The sequence below is a fragment of the Nestor notabilis genome, unplaced genomic scaffold (genome assembly GCF_000696875.1).
Source record: "Nestor notabilis isolate BGI_N333 unplaced genomic scaffold, ASM69687v1 scaffold29750, whole genome shotgun sequence".
Taxonomy (NCBI): Eukaryota; Metazoa; Chordata; class Aves; order Psittaciformes; family Psittacidae; genus Nestor; species Nestor notabilis.
Window position 1 is genome coordinate 601 of NW_009911142.1, and position 24441 is coordinate 25041.

A 24441-nucleotide genomic window follows, 5' to 3' on the forward strand; every position below is an offset into this window, starting at 1 on the left:
GCAGCTTTTAATATGACTATCACTCTACAAAGACAAATTCAAAACAATCATGCAGAGGGCCAAGGCCACATTGATGGATTCACTCATAGGGAACATCACCTACAGGAGTGAGCACTCTCTCTGAGCGTCAACAGCCCACACTAGCAACCTAAACACTGAGTCACATAGGTCCTGTATGGTCAGAGCATGCAGGCCAGAACAGGCAAGCTGTGTCAGACTTCTGCCTCCTGTGCCAGTAACACAGTTTTATTAAATTGGAGTATTAACTTTTGCAACTGCGCAAGCAATAAACCAGAAATAGCATTACTTTCACTTGTAAGGTACTTCTGTTACTGCTTATAGCTCTACCAAGCTAAGAACAGGGAGTTACACTCTCAGAAAACCAAAAAGTAGTTAATTTTTTAAAAGATGTTTCACTTAGCTGCAATTTGCAAAAGCTATGAGCAAGAATAATTACTCATACAGCAAGAGGCATCAAAAATGCTATTTGAAGGTCCCATCACAGGACCACAAGACTCAGCCAAGTAACAGAGGAAGACATTCTCCCTTACTCAACAAGGAGGGATGCTGGAATTGGCAGCTGTGTAGAGGAAAAACTATCATGTACATGTACAAAAATTCAGATTTCCTGACATGTCCTTCACATGGCTGGCTGACCTTCTGTGCAAGCTGGCAGGTTTCGGAACTGATGAAAATTAATCATACAAGCATTCAGTGGCTACATGTTGTTAAATCATTTTTTAAATGCTCATGAGGTACCCATGTCTTAACAGCTACAATCAGTTTGAGTCAAGTACCATTAACCATATGGCTTATTGCAAGTAAGATACTTACCCTAACAATTTGTGTATGCTGTCGTTCAACGGCAAGGTGCAGAGCAGTTTGCTGGTTAACATTCTGGATATCCAGGTTAGCATTGCCCTGAAAGATATTCAAAGCATTAGAGCATTATCATCCCAGCAATTCATCTACAGGCAAGGCTGTCCATTAGGACACTGAATACGACTCTGAATATGATTCCTAATTTGGAAATTTGGGAGCAGAAGTGATTAAATACTTTTAATTATTCACTGTACAGATGTTCATCTGTTGAATCAAACCAGGTATCAAATTCTTCAGTCCCTCTGCACCATTAGGCCACTGTAATGATCTCAAAGGTAAGCTTGACCTTTAGAGTTCCCCACATGTCCTTCCCTGCCCCGTGGCTTCTGCATTGCGACTGCAGCAAACTATTTTCAAATCAGATGGTTAACTGAAGCGTGACATTTAAATCCTCCTGAGAAGAGTCCTACCTGATGCACCAAAAGTTCAGCCACTTCTACATGATTATTGAGAGCTGCCAGATGCAACGCAGTGTAACCATCATCTTTTTTCTCATCAACGATCCACGGTCGTGGTAACTTGGACAACAATACACGCATTGCACTGAAATAAAGCATGCAGAGATGGCCTAAATGCACCCATAATTCATTTGCCGAATGAGAACAGGACAACAGTAAATCAATTTTAATTCTCAGAGCCACAAAGCAATAGTAGCTAAAATAATATTAGTATTTTTTTAAAAAGAGAACATGTGTAAAAAGCTATACTGACAGCTCCAAAGCATAATAATTTCATGTTCAGTTTCTTCTACTTAAAGCATACAAACATACCATACAATACACAGAGTGTAGGAATCAGACTTTTTTTCCAGAAGATTGTTATCTAACAGTAAAAACAACCTTAAAAAAAAAGTATTCACAAAAGTTCTGGAACATAGTTGACAGAACTGTTGTGCCTCAAAATCCTTATAGCATCCTTTATTTCATGGGCAAGTTCCACTACATTAGGTTTCTTTAAAATCATCACTTTATAAACTGCTGTCATGGGTGTTAACAGTTAAGATTTTCAATTTCTGAGATAAAAGTGGAGTGAGACCTCTTAGACACAGACAAAATAAATGCTGAAACTGTAAAGCAAGTATTAGTGGAATATTTTCATAACAGGTAGTGGTTATGATATACCATGGCAGTGTCTAGTCCTCCACCCTGCTTTTGTATGTGCTTACCAAGATGCCTACCAAAGGAAGGCGATTTATTATCTCAAACCTCAAACTCAAGGGTTGGGAAAAGCACCTCAATTACTAGAGTATTAAAGCAGACTAAAATGCATGAAGTTCAAAGACTGCAGTGTTAAAGGTATTAATAACACATTACAAGATAAACAAATTGCTCAATCTTGTGTTCTCTTAGAAATACACTTTTCTGAAGTACACGTGTCTTCACTTAGCTTTTGGAATAGGTAAGTAGCTAAACTTAATTCCCTTATTGTCTTATCTTTATGGACAGCACATGCAGCTCTCTTATGACAGTTCCTCAGAGACAAACAGAAAACCAGAAACTGCTATAATCTTGTGCCAGGAAACCTCTTCTGTCATCTATCTTTCCCATATTTAGAGGAGAAACAGAGCTTCTTCACAGAATTCAAAAATCCATATAATACTAGCTAACACAAGTGGAACCACTGAGTCACAGAATGCATTACAAGGCAGATACTATAACTGAATTAAGCAGTTATTCATTAGCCACCTGATATTGAAAACATGGGATCTCAATAAGCCTTAGAAATGCCATCATGAAATGAGCCTCTCACCTTTTACTTAAAACTATTCTCAAAAGATTGCAGTAAGATTACTGCACCATCAAGTAATAACTGAACTCCTAATCTATTCCAAGAATCTGCTACCTTTAACATCCATCCACAGTGTGTACTATTCACTCCTAAGTGATCTTTTAGAGTAAGCCAACAAGTTTCCTATATAACAAACAAAAAGCTGTGGTTCTGGGGATAACTCACTCCAATGAGCCCTCCTGAAAAACAGAAACCAGAGTCCATGAAGGAGACCAGTCCATGAAGTACCAGTAAAAAAGGGCACTCATTCCCACACACTGCTTGGATGCTATCCTAACAGACCCTGACTTCTTAATAATCTCTTTGTTGTCCTGCTACTGCACTCAGAATGCAACATGAATCCTCGGTTTACACTTAATACACCATCCTGGCAATTGCAGTGTAACTGTTGCTTTTCTTCCCAGATTCACTGCCTGAAGGAACCACAACTAAGCAACTGCATCTTCAGGCCACGGGATCACACAGGTCCACAGGAGACTCATGACCAACGGCTACATGGAACATCCACAACCAGGCTGCTCTGGAGGTTTGTCTTTCACAGAGTGGACATAAGTACTTGGCCAGGAACCCAATGCATTTTGCTGCCTACAGGTTCTCTCAGTCTTTTCAGACTCCATCTAATCACAACTTCCCCGAGGTAAGCAAATAAATAAGAAACCATTCTCAAACTTAGGATTTTTTTGTTTTCCTGGCAGGACTAAGCTGCTCACTTCCTCACAGTCCAAATCACTTGTAACACAGCAAAATAAAACAACACTTAACAGATTGTACATTGCTCATTGTGTGACATTGCTCAGCTTCTATTCATAACGCCTTCTACAGCTCTGTCACATGCTAGGAAAAAAAGACTAAAATATTTGGTGGGGGGAGCTGGGGACGACCATAACATTCTTTGAGAGATTCACTTATGCAGGAGTTTCCAAAATACCCAATATGATTTAGTAAAACACAAAGTTATCAAAGCCTTATGAAATGAAGCAAAATAAACAAATATTAGTTCAATTGATAAATATCATATTTTGTAATTAAATAAAGTATTTTCAAACCCCAGATATAGGTACATATCTGGTTTACAACATCAGACCTGTTCTAGCTGCCTTAGAGAGGAAGCAAGTCTGGAAACACTGAGGTTTGCATCCTATCTGGACTGTACCTGGGCATACCACCACCAGCTCTTCAGCTGATAAAGAGGAGCACATAATAGCAGCAGCACAAGCTGGTCTACTTTCTACAGTGGCTTCCCACAGGGTATCGTGTCATGAAAGCTCTTCACTTGCCAAGCTCAGTGCTTTATAGACTCCATGAAGCTCTAGAGTGTCTATAGTGGATAATCTAAAAAGCACAACAAAAATCACCTGAAAATTCTTTATGACTGACATAAGCAATATGACCACTGTGAGCAACCAGTCAAATGTGGGGCAACAATAACCTACAAAAAAATCCAGGATCAATTAACTTTTTTTCTTACAACTGCAAGTATAACTTGAGGAATGCTATGGGAAGGTACCACCACTCAAATCTCTAATTATAGCCAGCCTGTTTCCAAAGTAGCTCTAGTCACTAAACAAGGAACTGTCTTAACCAACTCAGATGATATTTTATATTCTTTTCTTCAGTAAGGAAATAAGGAAACCGCCAACATCACAGATAAATAAAGTAAAATTTAAAGTACATCCACACACTTTAACAGATGTATCGAGAAGTGAATATACTTCAGAAACATTATTGTTGCCATTTCTTCAACACCTCTCATCTTTGAAAGAAGAGTAGGAAATCAATTGACTCAGTATTTTGTATGCTATGAAAAAAATCACTCATCCTAATATTTGCAAGAGCTCTAGCCTTACCAGATCCTCTGTCAAATCTTTTCCTACTTAGTTTGCAGTTAAATACCAGGAAAATTTTCATCTGTAGTTCAACTGTCGAATATTAGGGTGCATCTTGCCTTCATATAAATCAGATGCCTGCTACATTTTTGGATGCTTTTAGAATGCACTGGTCTTACTGAAAAAAAATAGGACCAACAAAAGAAAAAAACAGCTTCCATGTGTAACAGATTTTTATCTTCTCACAGCGAAGCATCAGAGGGCCAGTAACTACTCTTCAGTTGCTTCTGCCTATGCAAGTACAGACTACATATTTCTCTCTTCCAGACTGCACTAAATTACAGGAGAGCAGGATGAAGGATGGTTCCACAGACATAACACCTTAAAATTCTGCAAGATATTAATATGCTACAAATGACAAATTCTTCTATGATGCTCAGTGGCTGCATCTTCCTCCTCATTAGCTGAGAGGTAGTTTCTTCCAATACACAAGATCCTGTTCCCTCACACTGCAGCCTTCCTTCCTACAGCTATTCTATTTTGCAGGATTTTCTAGAGCTGCTGCCAAAATTTTGACAGCTAAGTGGCTACCATTCAGAATAGTGCTCACTGGAACAGACATACATCATATCATAAGAAGTCATATTAATGAATTAATGTTGCATGCCAATTACACGGCAATTCCTGATGCACTTTTCCACACAAAGTACTAAAGAAGCCACCACCTTGTACCGCTCCATTTTCAGGACCACAACACAGATGTGGTCGTGAAAACTTGCCTTCATCTTGTATATGTTAAAACAGACCACACACTTGCACTGTAACTATACTGAAAAGATCAATACCAGTAGCCCTGACTACGCAATCAGCTGAAGAAAACTCTTCAGACTATCATCTTCGATTCATCAAGTGTTACAGATTACATGGCTGAGTAGATGCAAAGATTATTGACAAATTAACATCATCACTATGCTATTTAAAGATTATTACTAAAGCACTACTAACGAAAAAAAGAACTGCAAGCTTTGGCATTTGTTGGTCTGCAGTATATTCAGATTAGCAGGAAGCTGATAGAAGACTTTAGGCCTTTTTGAGTTGGATGATCTTTTTCAAGTTCTGAAATTTTCAAGATGGGACAACAAAGAAAAACTCCAGCAAAATTTGAGGAAATTTTCTGTAAGACTTTGAGGAGGGTGAGAAAACTAGTTCTTCTTTCACAAGACCTAAATACCTGCTCAGTGAAAAAGGTAACAAGAAAGCACTGTGGGTATAGGGTGCTCAGATCAAGATATCTGTTGCTTTCCCAGATCCAGCTGTTGGGGGTACAGTGACTTATAAAGCCCACTATAATTTTTATATATATATATATATATACACACACACACACACCCCCATCATAAAATGGTAGTCCAAGCTTGAGCAATTAAAAGTGATTTGGTAGAAACAACACTCACTTATACTATGTTACACTGAATTTGAGAAGTAGAATAATAACAACAAATGCTGCAGCTGCATGCACCTTTAATTTGACCTTGCCACACAAATTTTTCTTAAAATAAAAAAAAACTTAATAAAAAACCCCGTTTTTTAGAGAGTCTAGAGAGCTTAACATGTATAAATGATATATTTAAATTATAAATTAATAGCAGAATGAGAATTCAACAGCATGAATTTTATATTTGCAACATAACATAAAATGCATCACAGATCTGAACAATACACTAATCCATTTTTAGCCACACAGAGCACTTGTTTCAACACAAGTTAACAACATTAGACATACCAAAAAAATAAAAATCATTGTTATGACCAAAAGTTTTAACATAATATATCATTCATTATCAACCTACATATAAAATCTCTTTACTTATGCAGTATTTTACTCTCAGAATTTATACACATACTCATCAGCATTACCTAAGAATGCCACATGCAGTAATGGGAGTTATGAAAAAAAATCTGCAAGATAAAAGTATTTGCAAGCAAGATGAAACTAACACCTCATTGTATAAAAAAGACTCAATACTGACCATTAGCTGCAAAAGCATCCTTCCACCCTGTTTAAAAAAAAACATATAAAGAAAAACTAGAGAAGATTTTCTGCTACTAACTGCAATTTGACTACAGAGTTATTTAAACACAGAAGGTTGGGGGTTTGTGGGATGACAGTGGGGTGGTTTTGTTACTATGGCTTTTTGTTTGTTTCTTCTTTTTTGGGTTGGTTTTGGGTTTTTTCTTTTGGGGAGTGGGGTTGTTTTGTTTTTTGGTTTTGTTTTTTTTTTTTTTAAAGAATAGAGACTTAAGTATAAAGAGACTTAAGTAAAAAAAAAAAAAAAAAGGAGAAAAAAAAAGAGAGGCTACTTCTCGATTGGCATGAGCACCTTTAACTTCAAATGCTCCTGAAAGACACAATGCCACTTTTTCCTGAGCTCCATTATGTTGTCCCTACAGACACGTCACTGTCTATTGAATGAAGCAACCTGCCAGACACTTGATTTGGCAAGTTTGCTTTCAGACAGATCAATGAGATAATCCAACTTACCCTGAGACTTTATGATCACTAGAAGCGATAGTTACACAGAAATGATAAAGCTAGAGTTGCAGGGAGGGCAGCCTGCCCTTTCCAGACACAAAGTCTTAGATCAGCATAAACTTATCAGGAATTGTATCTCTAGGGGCTGTAATGATTCAGTGCACTTCCTACTACAAGTTTCTCTACTCCCCTGCCTCTACTCCTTCTCCTCCCTCAGGGCAGCTTTCCACTGTCTCAGTGGGACATGGTTTCAGAATATAACGGAAGTATTCTCCATTCTGCACCAACCTCACCACCACCCACTTATTCCCACCCCTGGCTCAGCTAAGGCTGTTCACCTGTTTCCTATTACATCCTCAAGCAGTTGAAGGAACAGATCAGATTTAACGACAGCTTCCATTGCAAAGTTTTCTTTTAAGGCTATGCAGCCTGACATGTATTTACAGCACCACAGAAGCAAGACTACTTTTTACAAAGCTCATTCTTGTCCTCTGACTACCACCTCTGCTCAACCAAATGCTCTCCTATCCTCTCCCCTTCTCCCACAAAAACGTGGTCCCAACACAGCATCTAAAATGTCACCCGTTAGTGTTGGATTATTTTCATAGTGGTCCCACTGAATAGTACTCTGAGCCTGCTCACTGTGAAGCCAAAGAAGTATTTGTACCAACATAGTGCAAGAAGTAACACAGGAGCAGGACAGTGCTATTTTTGGCAACGATATGATCTGAAGTGCACGTCAGCACACAACTTCAAGCCAAATCAGTTCCCTGATCTGGATCACTCCACACTTGCTGTGCAGTACAGGGAGTTACACTGGAAGAATGAAGAAGGAAGCATATCCCTCAGGAACAAGTAACAAAGAATAAATTAATACCTTAGGCTGGTATTACTGAGCACACTGCATCTTGAAATTAGACTTTAGTATTTCATATGTGATGGATGGTTCAGAACAAGTTAAAGTAGGCAGGCCATTTCTTTCTTTTTCCCCTCTCAGATTTTCAAGTATCTCTTGGCATTTGAAAAGTCGATTTCAATATACATGAAGCTAAAGAAATAATGAGGCATATACATTTACATGGAATTCACAAAAACATATTCTGTATTAGCCTAGATCTTACACAACAATTTTGCCTTCAGTGTATGATTATGAAATTGAAGAAAGTAGAAAAAACCACAACTTCTGCCAGAAAGCTACACTGCAACATAAGTTAGGGGTAAGCAGCTACCACTCACAGGACAAAGTCAACACTGAAAGAAGAAACAAGGCAAGTATAAATCCAAGACACTGGTATGTTCAGGACTTCACAATTCATCCTCTACCCTACAGTACTGAATTGTAGTGTATTAGCAGCTACTAATTACATCAATATTTATTGAGACGACATGATTAGATTAAAATGTGTTAATCTTTATCATTCCTCTTGCTCCTGACCAATATAAAGAATTCTGTCTGGAAAAATACACGGGAAGTCTTGAAGCATTTGGGTTCCTATTGTATTTATATGGCTCAATTTCAGTATTCTTTTCTGAAGGAAACACTGTACATACTCCCTCTGAATATGAAAATCCCTCTTTGTATATTTTGAATGTGTTGTTATAGGCCAATTTTGTACACATGAAAGTCAGATGAATGGACTGAGCTGTTCATTTGACTTTTTAACTATTTTCCTCTAAAATATTTGAGTTTTTTCAAAGAACAGGAGCATCTAATTTACAGGCGCATTTCATTTTTAATAAGTAATTTCATGGCTAAGCATTACAAACAAAACACTCTGCAATTATTAAGCATAATAGTATGGAATTATATGAATTCACTAGTTAAAGGTTTTCCAAATAATGTCTAACTTCATCTGAATATGTAAATGTGGGACCACAGATTAGCACCAATTTCTTACTTATAAAATAACAAATCAGCACCAACTTCGTATTTACAAAATAACAGTACGACTAATTTGAAAACTTAAAACTAGATGTAGAACAAGGCCACTCGGACCTGGGTTGATCAGCACGTTGCTTCTCATGGCATTTTTCACTGATCAAGAAATCAGGTTACACAACCTGCCGTGGCAGCGCAGGATATTTATTGTTCTCTATCTGCGTGAAGTCCTTGCCTTGCTACTAGCAGGGCTGCCTTCTTTTTTTTCCCTCCTCTCTCTCTTTCTCTCTCTCCTCTCCCCCCCACCCCAGCGTTTCTAAGTATAGTGACAACCTCACCAGGGTTTACTAGTAGCAGCGCAAGCTCAGTGAAAACCTGGGAAATCTAACTGGAAACACGAGAGAGCGCTTTATTTGGCAGTGCTAAAAAAACCTGGGGACAAATGGCTAAGCGGCGGTGGAAGTGCAGGCTGCACAATCAATAGGCAGAGAGCTGGATAGAGGCTCCCTTCGCTGCCGGATCGACAATCGACAGCTGAGAGACTATTTTTTGCAATGGTTGACTAAATATGGTCAGGGAAGAGAGAGGCACAAGAGAGCCTGTTTGCCTGGGAGTGCATGTTTCAAATGCTTAGCTGCCTATAAAGCCGTAACAGTTTTGCTCGTGCCCTCCAAGTGGGAAATACGGTTAGTGTCTTCTGTAGCGTGCGTGCAGGAGCCCTGACCTCGCTAGCAGACTTGACCTCTGAAGATGGAAAAGTAGCTTCAACACAGACCTGCCTACAGTTAAGCCTGGAAACATAACCTCAAGCAAGAAACGATGCAGTGCAATATCTAAGGAACTAGAAGAAACCAATATTTGCCGGGGAAGGGGGGAGACGATCGCTTTTTTCCGTGTGTCTTTTTTTTTTTTTTTTTGGAAGCAACTCCAACTTTTGGGGGCTTGGTTTTGGTGGTTTTTTTGTTGGGCTTTTATTTTTCTTTTTGCCTGTGATTATTTTCATCTGGCAGTGGGCAAAGTTCACCTTCCCTTGGCTTCCTAGCATCTATCCTTGGAGTCTTAACTCTCAGTCCAGCAGACATAAGGTATAATTTCTATACAACACCATCCATATTTTAGCATTCCAAGAAAGGCAGCAGGTGCCAATTAGGCACCCGTCTTCATGCCTCTGTTTTTTTTTTTTTTTTTCTTTTAAGTTTTATCTATTTAAGGTGGTGAGGTATTGTATGCACCGACATTCACCCCCCCTTGCTTCCCCCTCCCATGTAATGAAGAGCTGATTCAGCGAATAGAATGAGAGAGCACTCAGGATGAGATGGCTGCTGCTGATGTGTCTCTAGGTCATTACCTCTCTTCCAACTGCAAATGCTGCATGATACTAAACTTACAGGTAATAGAACATCAGGAGACCTGCATTATTCTGCACGTTTAAAGGATGCCTATGACTTTCTGCATGTATCTCTTATTTACTAGAATGTCTTTTTTATTGTTATATTAATCCCTCTACTCTGGGAACAGCTTAATTTTGAGTGTGCTAAAGTATCAAGCATTTGTAGTGTAAAGAGCAGGTTGAAAGAAAACAACATTAGTCCAAATTTCATAGCAAAAAGCCCAACTTGCTTGGTAGGCAGAATTCTTTTAAAAGAAGATAAACTCAAAAATTGCATTGCCATGAAGTGGTTGTTCATTTCAGGGAAATACAGTCTTATCTTCCTCTGCAAAACTAAAAAAAAATGACCAACTTTAAAAAGAAAATCTAATACACACTGTGGTACTGCAATGCTGAGTTCTCAAGTAGGTCTAAGCAAAATTTTCAAGGTGCTTTATCTCAGATGTACATGAAAACAACCTACTTAAAAACTAGAATGTGACTGCTGTGATTCTAATGCTGCATTGCTGTTTCTCCTTGTACTACTGTGCTAGCTACTGCTACACTCTGATTTGCTCTCTATCAGCTGCACTAGGTTTTTGTCATGAGCTGCAGAAATTCTTACTTCCTCTGCTCTCGGCTTTCCTTATGACAATTACATTTACTAATTGTTAAGCTTATTTCAAATTTACCTTCTAATGGTGTAAAGGCAGAGCTTACTCTATGGTAACCCAAATCAACTTCTGAAATACAAATTAAGCAACCATAAGCTGTATCTGACAGCCCTTAGAAGTCAAACTCATACTGTACATCAAATATTTAACTACAATTCCAAACTAAGGCACATAGAATCTTACGAAGCAGGGTTAAACTTGGGGTTTGTTTCTTTGAGCGTTTGTGGTGGGGTTTTGTGGGGTTTTTTTAGTTATTGTAACTATTTCAAGCGTGGACAAAATTTTGACTGAAGCAGGTGAGTGCTGATTTTAAAAAATGAGAAAAGCTGCTTGCAGAAGTGTTGAATAGGTATTAGCTTTCTATGTGACCTTCGGCCTAAAAACCCAAATCCTGTCACAGCAGTTAGGGGTTGTTTTCTTAATTCAATGTCATCATCTTCACTATAAGCAGGATCACTGGTAGCATGTGCTGTTACTTTATATTTATTTTAAATCACTCTGAGCTACACCAGAAATAAGTATAAACTGAGAAGAATTTGAAGAATACTGGATGGGATGCAAAAAGCATGGAAATGGGATTGGGGAGGGTAGGAAAATAAAGTTTATAACTGACATATTAGATGAGTCTGTACTTCCCTTCAGGACACTAGAAGCAAACCGTACACCAGCATGGAAATCTGCTAGAAGATCTGGGAGGAAGCTCAAGTTTTCACAGTGGAATACAACTATGAATTCCAAGAAAACATGCTGCAGAGCTACCAGTGATTCAACTCTCCACTCAGACGTGGTCACTCAGAATGAACAGCAAGAGGCTGCAAAAATCTCGAAAAACCCTTCTCATGTCCATGCCATCCCTGAACTATGAACTAAAACCGGCTTTAAGCCACTGTGCAGGTAAATTGCATTGCAAAGTTCTGTTAGAATAATAAGTTTATTTTCTAACAAAAGTTAGTCATAATATTGTTCTGCCAAAGAATTGTCAGCCTGAGTTTTACCTAATGACAGCCAAGAGAAAGCAGCAAAATACTTCTCAGGTTCATGTGACAGGTAGTCAAGCAACTCTGTGTGTACCTGCTCAGAGTACATACTTCTTTATGTACCCATATGAACATACAATGCTATGGAATGTAAAGAAGTATGTATTTTTGGCAGGCACGGAACGACCAGTAAGAGGAAACTAAACAGCTGTTGGAAGAAACAGGTTTCCCTCTTGTTTGAATGACATTCATGTGACAAACTAGCTTGCTAAGGGTCAGCTGGTATTGCCAAAATAACTCATACTTGTTAGTAACAAATCACAAAACATCAAATTAAGTGACTATAAAAGTGGGTAGGAACAATTGTTGACAGCTGATAAGCAGAACATCAGTTGTGAACAAAGAATTCAAAACAAGGATGGAAATGAACCCTTGAAATGCACTGATTAAGACTGCAGCATAGGTGCAAAATTTAACATTACTAGTCCTTCTCATTTAATAGATCCTAAACTAATCTTAAAAGCCTGATTATCAAAATGTATCTCATTAAAAACAAGCCATTGTTCTATTAATCACAGCCAGTTTTGTGTACTTAAGATGGTAGTATTTAAATTTACATATACTATAGAATATATAATCTACAGGTTGCAACTAAGGCAAGTAGAAACAGCTAAGACATTCGGGCTGTGATTTGGAGAAAGGGATAGCCAAAATAATTGACTAGGGTAACTTCTGCAATTTAATATGAGACTTAAGTTAGAATTTTCTCCAAATCAGCACTTATTATGCTCACTGAGCTCTTCGCTACAAAGTGCAGTGTCAGGTTTATGCACAGAAAGTGACAATACAGAGATTTCTAGGCCACGGTTGCTAGTCAGCAGATTAAATCTATTGACAGATTCCTAAACGAAAACACAAATGTCAACTACAACCTAAAAGGCAAGTTACATTAAAAACTATTTTCAAATAAGCTGAATTTATTTTAAATCCAAATTTAAGAAACTTGGCCATGAAAATACGACTTTGTAGCATCCAGAAGATTTTAACAACTAAAGGAGAAATAGTTCTGCAACAGTTTCAAGTTCTAAAAGTGGTATTATTAAAATACACAAGCATGTATCATCCCTAAATAAAGACACTCAATATCAAATCCAGGAACAAGGAAAAATACGAGGAAAGACCCCCAGCTCATCAATCCAGCTACTCCTATTCATGACAGCAACCTTCTAAGAGCATTTATTAAATAGGTTATGTCCAGGATAAGTAGGCACATTTGGCCCAGATTAATAGATTCTAACTGTACCCCTGTGCTTACTAAAATATCTGAGAGGAAAAAAAAAACACACAACAGGAAAAATAAAAAGAAGGCAATGCTGACTTTTAGATGGAGAATCTTATTTTTAAATACTCTCAGATAGCCAATACTATACATAGCCTGCTATTTTTGTTACCTGAAACTACAGAATAACATATATACAAGAATAAATACTATCTTATGAGAATCATTTGAAGTAAAACAGTATTTGTTTTAAAGCTATTTCTCTTACAAGCAGATATTTTGGCATGAGGAGTACAGTGTCTTAACATCTAAATTAAAACCTGATTGATAGTGGGAAACAAATCAAATTGTAGGTAGTAGCCTTTCTAAATGGAGCAATGCTACTGGACTTGATCACGGTCACAGAAGCAATTTGGTATTAGCAACAGCTTTACAGAGGGGTTAATTGCTACGTGCTTATTCCTTTTCCTGAAGGGCTGCTGTCCTCATGACTAACTGATTTGGCTTCCACTATATAAAAAGATCAACTTTTTAACAGTTTAAATTTATTTTGAAAGGGTTTTGGTAACAATTCATCGTGTTGTGTTCTTTCTTGTCTTCTTCGTATAACATTGCAATGCTATTCCGAAACAAAATGACAGTTCAGTGTGATACAAAAGTTAAAATTATATGTTGACATTGCTTCCTGCTAGTTCATGTTAGCATATCTCTAAGAATACATATCCAGTCACTCCAAAATGTCACATCCATCACTTAGATCAGCTGTTCAATTTTAACCGAGCACACGTTGAACTTTGGGCATCTGCTGACACAGTTGTAACTCAAACATTTCAACTGTGTGACTGACAGGGATAACAGATGCTGACATTATCAAATGCTACACGGCTTTTTTTTCCATGGCCGTTTTTTGTCCCGATATGGCCAGCACATGAAACTGTATTGCCATCCAAAAGCACACTTGAGCAGCTGTATCTGTAAAATAGTTCCTGTATAACTGGTAAAAATAGAAACCAATTTTATAGCCATCTTAATGCTTAAGTCCAAGTGACACACCTGCTATGTTTCTATTAGGATACATGGTGTTGGGAATATATTTACATAAATCTTCTCACCAGCATCAGACTATGCGACAAACAGATGTAGACTATACTTGACATACTAGTGAATGGCTTGAACTAAGGTTGCCCCCTACTTCCCACTTGCAGTCAAAGGTCAAAAAGAATTCAGCATACAACAGAAAAAGCTATGTGAGCATGCACAGATATATATTCTATAAAAGACTTATTTTTCTGGCACTAAACATGCTTACATATAAAATCAGGGTTAAAAAAAATAATAATTAAAAATCTATCCTGCTATTTTATATAACCATTCCTAAAGTGTTAATACTAACCAGAGATACAGTCATAGAATTAAAAGCACATAACATTTATACTTGTGCTAACCAACTATAACATGAAAGCAGCTGCAAAAGGGAACCTGACAGAAAATGAATGGGGAAAGAGGGCAGGGGGGAAACCAAAACCTTCTTCCCCAGTAAAGTTTAACATAAAGAGGGAAGGGAGCTCTACATGAGTAGAAATTCTACTACTACAGTTTCCAGTCACTACTCTAGAATTTAATTTTTGCAGACAGAAAAAAAAGTTAAAACTATAACCATAATTTGATTTGAGACTCATCCACAGATCCTCTAGGAAATAATCGAGGAAGGAACAAATATGGATACTGTACAGGCCTTTCTAGTATACAGCTTTCCATTATGCTGCCTCCAAATTAGTGAAAGAATTTGTGCTGACTAGAAACAAGGCGTGTAACACAGAAGCAAGCCACACGTTCACTGTGAATTGTTCATGCATTTAAAAATATGATACTGCATTATAACCTTCCTGCACTCCAATGCTTTGCTAAAGCTGGTAAAATGGAACCAAATCACCTCTTCAATGGATTTGGTCCCCTTCAACCAGCTGTAGCTATGCATTGATCACTACAGGAGTTCTCGTACTTTAAAACCGGACACTAAGTCTGTTCAGAGTGATTATGCAGTCCTCTCTGCAGCTGAGCTCAGTTATTCTAGGCAGCTTGAAGATGGGAGGTAACAAGGAGTGCAGCACATTCTGTATTCCAAAATCTCAAGGTTGTGTTTGTAAATAAATAGCTACTGGTGGTTTAATATTCTGTCCGTATTCAGTGAAAATTGATTCTTACAACATCTATAAAGAAGACAGGTCAAAAGTGAAATAAACAGATTTTCCAATGATTTATTGTCTCTTGCATTTTTCCTCACGTCTGTTACCCTTTGTAGCAGATCTAACAAAAACCACTGATCAAAAGGAAACACAGTGAACAGCACTGGTAATGTAGGGCAGGTCTGCACTCTTCCCTACCCTCTCCCCTCCTCTTCCTCCTTCTTTTAACTGCACAAGGGAGGAAACTCCACAGGGGAGGAACTGTATTTACCATCTTGTACATGGTGGGCATATTATTTACCATTTAAAGATAATAAATTTGTCACTGACCTCAACAGCTACAGGCTAATCTGACATCTAATTATAGGTCTGCTCATGGAGATTATATTCTTTCTCTACATGAACCTGAATAAAAGTATTCTTTTAAAGCGTTTTCTGACATAATACTTTAATAAGAGGTTTTAGGAACATGCTTTTTTTGCACTTAGCTTGAACTAAGCTTCAACCTACACTTACAGTCAGAACTGCAAATAGGAAAGCAAAAAAGCACTTTTACTGGTTTACAAAATTGTACAACTCCTCAATTACCTCACAACTTGTCTCTTTGTGGACCTCCATGACAACACAGCACATAAACCCGAGACACTCATTAACACCAACTAGAGGTGAGAAACCCCACCTCTCAAATAAATCCTTAGTTAAAAATTCCACTGCCAACCACTTCAAACCATGTACGAATCGAAAAACAAAGTGACATCTACTAAATAAGACAACCATCAGGAAAAATTACAATTCTATTTTAAACCACAATCTCCTATTTCCTAGTTTATGAACGTAAAGATGACACATTTCTTGGTATTGGATGGCAATGTTATGAAAACTGCCCCTTACTCTGAGGTTTTAATTTTTTTATTTAAAGTACAGCAGAACTTACTGCTCTGAAGAATTAGTCGTACACATGTGCAAAGTCAGGTCAGCTCTAAAAGCGGCCTCTATTTAAGATGCTAGCTGCAGTGTGAATAAAGCTCTCTTCACAAGATACAATGCAAATCTAAACCTAACTGGGGCAACGGATATAAAATGCGCCTACACTTCACAGTCATGTCTTCAGCTCAAAACTCTGAAGTCACAGGTATGCGAAGAGATCAAACATAACCATGAGCTGATGCCATGGCAAAAATAACCAATCTGTACAGTCTTTTCAAATTTTACTCTCCTTTCTTCTGTCTGAAAAAATCTCATTAATACCAAAGAGGCAAAGTCTGCCAAGCTTTGAGGTTCACAGTACTTTGAAAGAAGTCCAAAATAAATGCGCTGTTAGTATGACTGACTCTAAAAATCATGAACAAAAAGCCATGTATTAAATAAACTTCTAACTTCCCTTCACTACTTTAAAATTTATCTTTAGCTCTATCTTCCATGAACAAGTTTAAACCTACCTACAGCATAAACTGAACAACGTCCGTTCTACATTTCAATATCATACCTTCACATGAAAAACGGAAGTTCTGTTTCTGTGCCAAGTGACAAGGCATGAAGAAAAAGCAAGTTATTAAAAGCAGAAATATTCCACTAACGATAGGATGCTTTCCAAAACACACTATACCTTGGCTTCTGCAAAACACTGCCAAACTGTCACGGAAGATTAAGTGCACAGAAAAATCTAAGCTATTTGACATAAATTGCTATCTTTCTTACAATATTTATCTAGTATTCACGTTTAAAATAGAATATATTTATTTTCATATGAAAAATTTTCAAATGTTTTTCTCAGCACAGTTTTTTTCTCAGCGGGTTTTTTTCTTGGAGATCTATCTCCCTATTGATAGTAAAGGTCAGAATTCAGCCACCACTATAGAAATCTAGTACACTTTGTGGTATCCATGCACTTGACACACACATTTATTTCATTATTATTAATAAGGAAGACAGATGGGGACTTTCTCAATACTTACATGCATCATAAGCATTTAGATTTTTTAAGTAGTTACACACATATGCATATACGCTTATGTTAAACATGTTTAATAGTAAAAAAAAAAGTTTCAACTTTTATGAAGTAACATCTATAAAATAATGTATGCATATATTTGACTTTAAGGGGAATTTAGTGCACTGTATTCCATATAAGGCACGACAGCCTGAAGCCATAAAACCTCCAGTTTAGGTGGAAGAGGAAATCTTAGATTAGGATTAAGTAGGGTTTCAAGCAGAATATATTATGTACTGCTCGTGACCCATACCAGCCACAAGCTAAAGTTCAGGAGGTTATTTTTAACAGCGTTTTAAATAGCTTGCGCTTAGTACATTTCACAGATTAGTAATATCCATTGTTCTACATAAGATCAGAAACACAAAGTGGCAAAGATCATACCTTCAGTTTCATTCAGAAATAGGCCAGTGGTAGAACTACCGAATTAACAATGAAATAAATTGTAATAATGACCTGGGGGGTGGAGGAAGAAAAGTTTTTCAAAATAGATTTCTTTTGGTTTCATTTTCATCAATTTCCTCCCAGGCAGGTGTGAAAAATATCTAATGTTGTGAACAAATGAAACTACTACCACATCTGTGATGGAGACAACATTCTCTCCTTTTACATGCTTCACAAGTGCTCTGATATAACTGCATCCAAAAAAGCATATATCTAAGATTTATATACTCAACTGTTTTAGAGACAAGTGAAACCCCATATATGGAGGGAACCTACACAGGATTCAAGTCACCAATACTGGAAATATTTCCCTATTCTTTTAATAAAAACTTCTGTGAAGGAGAGAGGATTCTGGGAAAAACTGCATTATGCTTCACATTCTACCAACTGTCAAACTCGTCCAGTCTGAACTACAATTCGGATCCCTCCATCAAAGAAAAAGCCTGCTGCTCCTAAAACATTGGCCCACAGAAATATATCTTCAGCATCCCTATAAAGAGCTTTTTGTTACATATACTTTCTCTGCATTTCATATTGGAATCATGATCACACAAACCAACTATCATAAGAGCCTTACAAAAGCATCTCAGAACAAAAAGCTAACAAAAAAAATACCCTCCCTAGGTATCTGGAGACAGGAAAATAGCACTCATGGGTAATGTTGATATATAAATATGGAGAGTTCACATGAAGTTACCAAGTCACACTTGAAAGAGTTGTCCTCTGAATGCCAAAAATAAGTTCCCCTCACTAGGTCCTTGACATATTCTCTTACGGACCTTTTATGAACACTGCAGAAAACAGTAAACACATTTACTGCTCCTATCAACACTTCCAACTACTACTTTTACTTTGTGAAGTGTGATTCCATTCCATATCCATATATAAATACTTATGTTTACTGTTTAACTATCAGTCTTGATAGCTATGTTCTAACAGACTAACCCAGATTTTATTCCCGTATATTAGTATATAGCCTTATTTGCCCAACCTCATTCAACTGAAATGTAGAATTTAGTTGTAAAGTTATGCAAGTAAACACACACATTTCTTTTGTGTAAACTATACTGAAATCTCCACTATCATATGATAAACCATTACTGAACTCTTGCTAGAATGACAGCTCTGAGGAATACCAATTATCCACAATGTAATAAGCAACCAGCAATGCGTAACATTTTGCATTAAGTTCTATCCACGCCACATAGTTTTTGAAAGCTATCTTAACTGAAGATTCAATGTAGGTATATTAGCGTGCAGCTAGCACAAAACAAATTATGCCTTTAAACTAACTTTATCATATGAGCTGCTGGATAAAAGCTGACATAAGAAATGCCTTCTATACACACTTCTAAGAAAAAAACAGAATTAAATGCTTCTTATACTGACAAATATAATGAAACATAATAATCCTTAGATCACTTTATAGCTACATGGCATCTTTAGTAATTATTCACAAGTAAGTATTCCTTAAAAATTCAAACCCCTTTTCCAATTCCAATATTCAAAAAGAAGAGAAACATTTTTTACAAATCCTATCTTAAGATCGCTTCTTCAGATCTTACTTAATAACCTATTTATCAGAATGTTCGCATTTACAGCCACAAGAAATTTCTGGGTATTTGGAGTTACCTGAATACAGCATTAAACTGAACTAGTAGCTTAAGTCTAATAATAGCTTCCCAAGTGTTAGAAAAGCTACACATTTAAACAGCTTCAAAATTTAACAAATATAATTACATGCAGGTTTAAGGATCTTCTGAAAGAATATCCCAGTTCTACCCTCCCATCCCTCCCTTGTGTTTTCCTTTTACAAATGATAAAATGATCTTTAAAACATATCTTTACCTTGGGTTTCCTCTTAGTGCAGCATGATGAAGAGCATTAAACCCATTGTTGTTGGTGATAGTAACATCTGCTCCAGCTTCTAACAATACAGCAAGGATGTCATCACGCTTCTTACTTATAGCATCATGAAGCGGAGTGTCACCTTCAGAATCCTAAAACCAGAAACAGTTTGCATTAGTTTTTGTATGCATCCACATTAAAGAAAAAAGATGCTTAAATATCACCCAGGAAACTGACCACACAAACACAAAACAGCTTGTCAGACCTAGAAGTGTAGCTATACTGCGGAGCTCAGAGCAAGCTTGCTCTGGTTTTGCAAGTGCTTCAGTGGGTAATCCTACTCAAGGCTCCAGCATTCTATGATTATACTATTACCAGAACTCAAACTCAGAGCTCAAGTACACCTTGCATGTCATAGTACTGAAGACACTGGTGCAAAAAACAACCTCTCGGTGCCTCATATCCAGATGGAGCTGATGTCCAATGTAGCATTTATGAGTTACAGGACAGCAACAAAAGCTAACACAACAGAGAGGAAACTATTCAGGCAGAAGGTGGCAGGGAGTTTTGAGTAATGAACACTAAGAGTGAGCCAACAATTAACTGTGTAAAAGACAATACCAAAAAGACAGTGTGAAATAAAAGCATAAGCAAATCAAAATGAAAATGCAGTCCAAGTAATAAACTTAGGCACGTATGTTGTTTTATCTGAAGCAAGTAATTTTCCATGAAGCAAAGGCCAATGTCATAAGCAATCTTAAGCTTTTAAACTTGTTATGGCTAATACCAGATTACATTACACAAGGTACATGAAAATATTTCAGTGCATAATTGAATAGGCAAAGAATTTATATTTTTAGCTTGATGTTTTATTTTTCAAATATTCCAAATAAAGGAAAAATACTTCTTATTCCTAAAAGGATTTTGTACATTACCTATTCAAGGACTCAAATGGTTGGACTGAAAAGGAATGCCCTGGACTAACAGTGAAAAAACACATCCATTTAAGCATATTTGCTGCTGTATAGGCAAACTCTCTAGATTTATGCTTCCACTAAAATTCTAACACCATATAAGTCAGGAAGTCTTTTGTCACTGACAGTGACTCAACTGCAAACTGAGTAACACAGAAACTGAACATTTTAGCAATACGCTAATATGAAAACAGTTTGTACAGGGAGAATAAAAAACTGCCAAAAAGTGCCAGAATATGGAAGCACTCAAACCAGTGTGAACCAGTTTGCCAAAACTAAATTATGTAACTTTTATTTGGTTTAATTGATCCTATTGCCTGAATTTACTGTTTACAGGCTAACATATGTTCCTGTTTACACAGTGAATTGGCTTGAGTAGTAGACTGCTGGCCAGCTAAATTCCTGTCATGCCTCAGTCTGACTCCCCTGTACTCTCATCCACCATATCAATCACCTACTCACATTTGCACATTAAAGGTCCTCAGTACACACGCTGGATCTGGAAGTTCGTTTTTTTTTTTCAATGACAACTGTATTTTCCAGATGGATTTTCATAGTATCATTCTACTGAATTTTTCAGTTCAAAATGACTTCTATAATGTAGTCAGGCACGTCCACTTTGGCTACTCATACATCATCACATGATTGTTACAGTCACCCTTTATTGGGCTCAACACATCAGACTTGTTATATCTACTGTTCAACAGATACTAAATAGGGCCTAGATGGACACTAGCTGGCTAACAGCTCAACCTCAGCAAGATCAAGACAGTAACTACAAAGCCTGGTGGAAGCAAATAAAAAAACCCCAATTGCTATATTCACTAATGTCAAGTAAGTTTGTTCATGTTTTTTATGTGGATATACAGCTTCAAAAAAATCACCGATTATTGACGTGGCAAAACAAGGAGATAAATATGTTATTACTGTGTATCTTGATTTGCCCCAGACGATACAGGTTTTTCCTTCTGTTGCAAACTTAATCATTCTGATTTATTTTAGTAATGCACTGCATGTGGCTACATTCAGCTCATACAGAATGCGGATGACTGCTCATGTGATGGCAGGCTTCTACTCTACCTTCTCAATATGACATTGCACTAGATGTTACAGCTTCTGCCACATTCATTATAGATGAAATTCCCTGTGAATTATTGTGCTTGAGGCCCTATGCATGAGGGCTTTTTAGATAAAAGGCTGAGCATGTAAAAGAGAGTCTAACTACATAGTTAATATTAATGATAGGTCAATTCATGGGGGAAAAAAAAGAAAAAGAAAAAAAATATTTCTTTTAACAAAACAGTATTGACAGCCAAAAAAATTTAAAGCCGTAGCTTGCAGAAGGAGCAAATAGCTGTGGATTTGATAGAGGAGAAATTAATCTGGAGAGAAAGTTAAACAGTTACAGATAACTACAGTCTGTGAAAATACCAGTTACCATCAACTGGCTAGAATAAATCAGGTGCCCATCTAGCTGTCAAGAAAACAAACTGATTTAATAGCATTTTTAGTACAGCTGATCACATGTTGGGGTGGAGGTTGGGACAGATTAACTTCACAAGGGCAATTCCTTTCAATCCCATTTTCCAGAATTCTCCTACCACCTACACAGAGCAAATCATAAAATTCAGTAGCTAAAAAGCAAATGTACATTAATTTTACCTGAAGACTCGGATGGCAGCCAAAGTCCAGCAAAGTCTTCACAACTTGCAGATGACCTTTGTTGACTGCAATATGAAGCGGGGTCTGCCTGCGTTTGTTGCGAGCATTCAAATCTGCACTGCCTCGGTGCAAAACCTCTATCACAGCACCCTCATCACCAAAGGCGGCATGATGGACAGCCCTGTCTCCATCTTTGTCCTAAAGTAGAAACATTAATTTGACTCAGTATATTCCACATGTCCTTTGCATTTAAACAAGAAGACTAATTAAGTATCTGTCTTAAGACTTAACACTTAGATACAAATCTATTGTATAGATACAAATACAAATTAAAAGCACTGTATTTGTATACATGCCAATAAAATAATATTGGCAGTACTGTCAGCATAATAACCAATACCCATTAATGTCTGCAAATTAGAAGGCTTGGTGTTTTTCCTATGTAATATTTACATCAGGCTTTTTAAGCTCTGTCAGTAACACTATTTCCTGGCTAAACAGAGGCCACTTGTACGCTACAGCACTGTCACAGACATAAGCACAGAGGACACAAGAACATGAAGGCATCCCCAGGAAAAGTCATCATGAATGTATATAGTCTGCAGCAGTGACTGTAAGTGTAAATATATGCAACTTAGCTATAAAGCAGGCAAAGTAAGGATTTTTATTCACTGCTTCCATACCACAGACTACAACGGTGAAGTAAACTGACTAAATTTTTGCTCTCTGCTTAATGGAATGACACTGCTGGGTCTAAGTATCACTGATTTATAAACAGCTGAAATTCTTTAAAAGCATGAAACACATAATCATTAATCTTATAAATATACAATTAGGATAGTGATTAATGCAATTACATAATTAAGTAGGAATATCATCTTCACTTAAGCAATTCAGTTACATGAACAAGGCTTGAAAACTCAAATCAAATCCCTGAAATTTTTTTAATACTAGTGTTATGATACTTCTGAAGTCCAAGCAAACATGAACAAACATAAAAAATTAACAATTCTACTGCTAGCAGATTACTAGGTGTATTATCTTGAAGCTGTTTAAGCAGTACTTCTACTTCCCTCTCTAATGCTTCTAACCCTTCCTTATGCTAGAGAAGAAAGCACCAGTCCACCACTTGATTAACACGGCATCTTTGATCCCATAGTACAGATAAAAAGCAGCTCGGTCTAGTTTGTAACAGTACATACTATGTACTGCAGTGAAAGCACCACTTCTAAAAGGAAGCTACATCAGATATCAGACCACAGCAAACATGCATTGCATCAAATCTAATCCATCTTCACAATTCAGCAGAAAACCTTTATAAAGTAATGGTGTATCTGTGAATACAAAAATTATTTCCAAGAATCTGAAACTAAATTGTTTCATTATTCTAACTTCTAACATATAAACATATACTAACTTCTGTATATCAAATACAGTATAGCACTAGATGCCCAATCATGTAATGTTATTTTTCTGTTATGCAAACAATGGCTGGGCAAACTATTAACTTCTAATCATTCTGTTAGGCTTTAACTTATAGTCCTAATACAAGAAATTTGACAGATCCTTCTTGTGCTTCACAAAACAAGCAAAGGCTGCATTATCAGCACATTCTCTGTAAGCAAAGGCAAAATCAATTGAAAGTCCAAGTATCACAGTATGCTGATAGATAATTTTCTCACAAATAGTTCTAAAATGCCTGAACAAAAGAAATCCTTTCATTTTCAGTGAAGTTTAAAAAAAAAAAAAAAAAACCAACAAAAAAAACCCACAACAAACCAAAACACAACCTGAAAAAAGTGGAAGCAGACTTGGCAATTCCTACCCAAAGACACACAGATATTGTTGTGACTTTCTACTCAATCTTGCTTTAGTTAAAAATGGAAAACTTTCTCATAACTGAACACTGTATCTAAGCAGCATGGGAAGTAACTGAAGTTGGAGGGACAGCGTCTGACAACATCTTTTTCTCTGAATGTACAGGCAGTGTGCTAGCCTATTGCATTCCACTGTTGGAATAAAGGAAAGAAGAGGCTTCATCCACTAGTCATACACTGGTTTACATAGCTCTTTTACATTAGCATTATATTTCACTTAATTAGAGGTGCTAAAGAATTAAATGCTGACTTT

At 37.0% G+C, this 24441-nt stretch overlaps 1 protein-coding gene across 1 annotated transcript in view; it reads right to left on the bottom strand.

Moving 5' to 3' along the window:
* Window positions 1–797: 797 nt before the first annotated feature.
* MIB1 (mindbomb E3 ubiquitin protein ligase 1) overlaps window positions 798–24441 on the bottom strand; it is a gene marked incomplete at both ends in the record, with an annotated part of 42988 nt that continues 19344 nt past the window's right edge. Inside the window, 4 exons of the mRNA XM_010013325.1 lie at window positions 798–921; window positions 1293–1425; window positions 19676–19827; window positions 22312–22509. Coding sequence (XP_010011627.1) covers window positions 798–921; window positions 1293–1425; window positions 19676–19827; window positions 22312–22509 — 607 coding nt within the window. The remainder of the gene's footprint in view (window positions 922–1292; window positions 1426–19675; window positions 19828–22311; window positions 22510–24441) is intronic.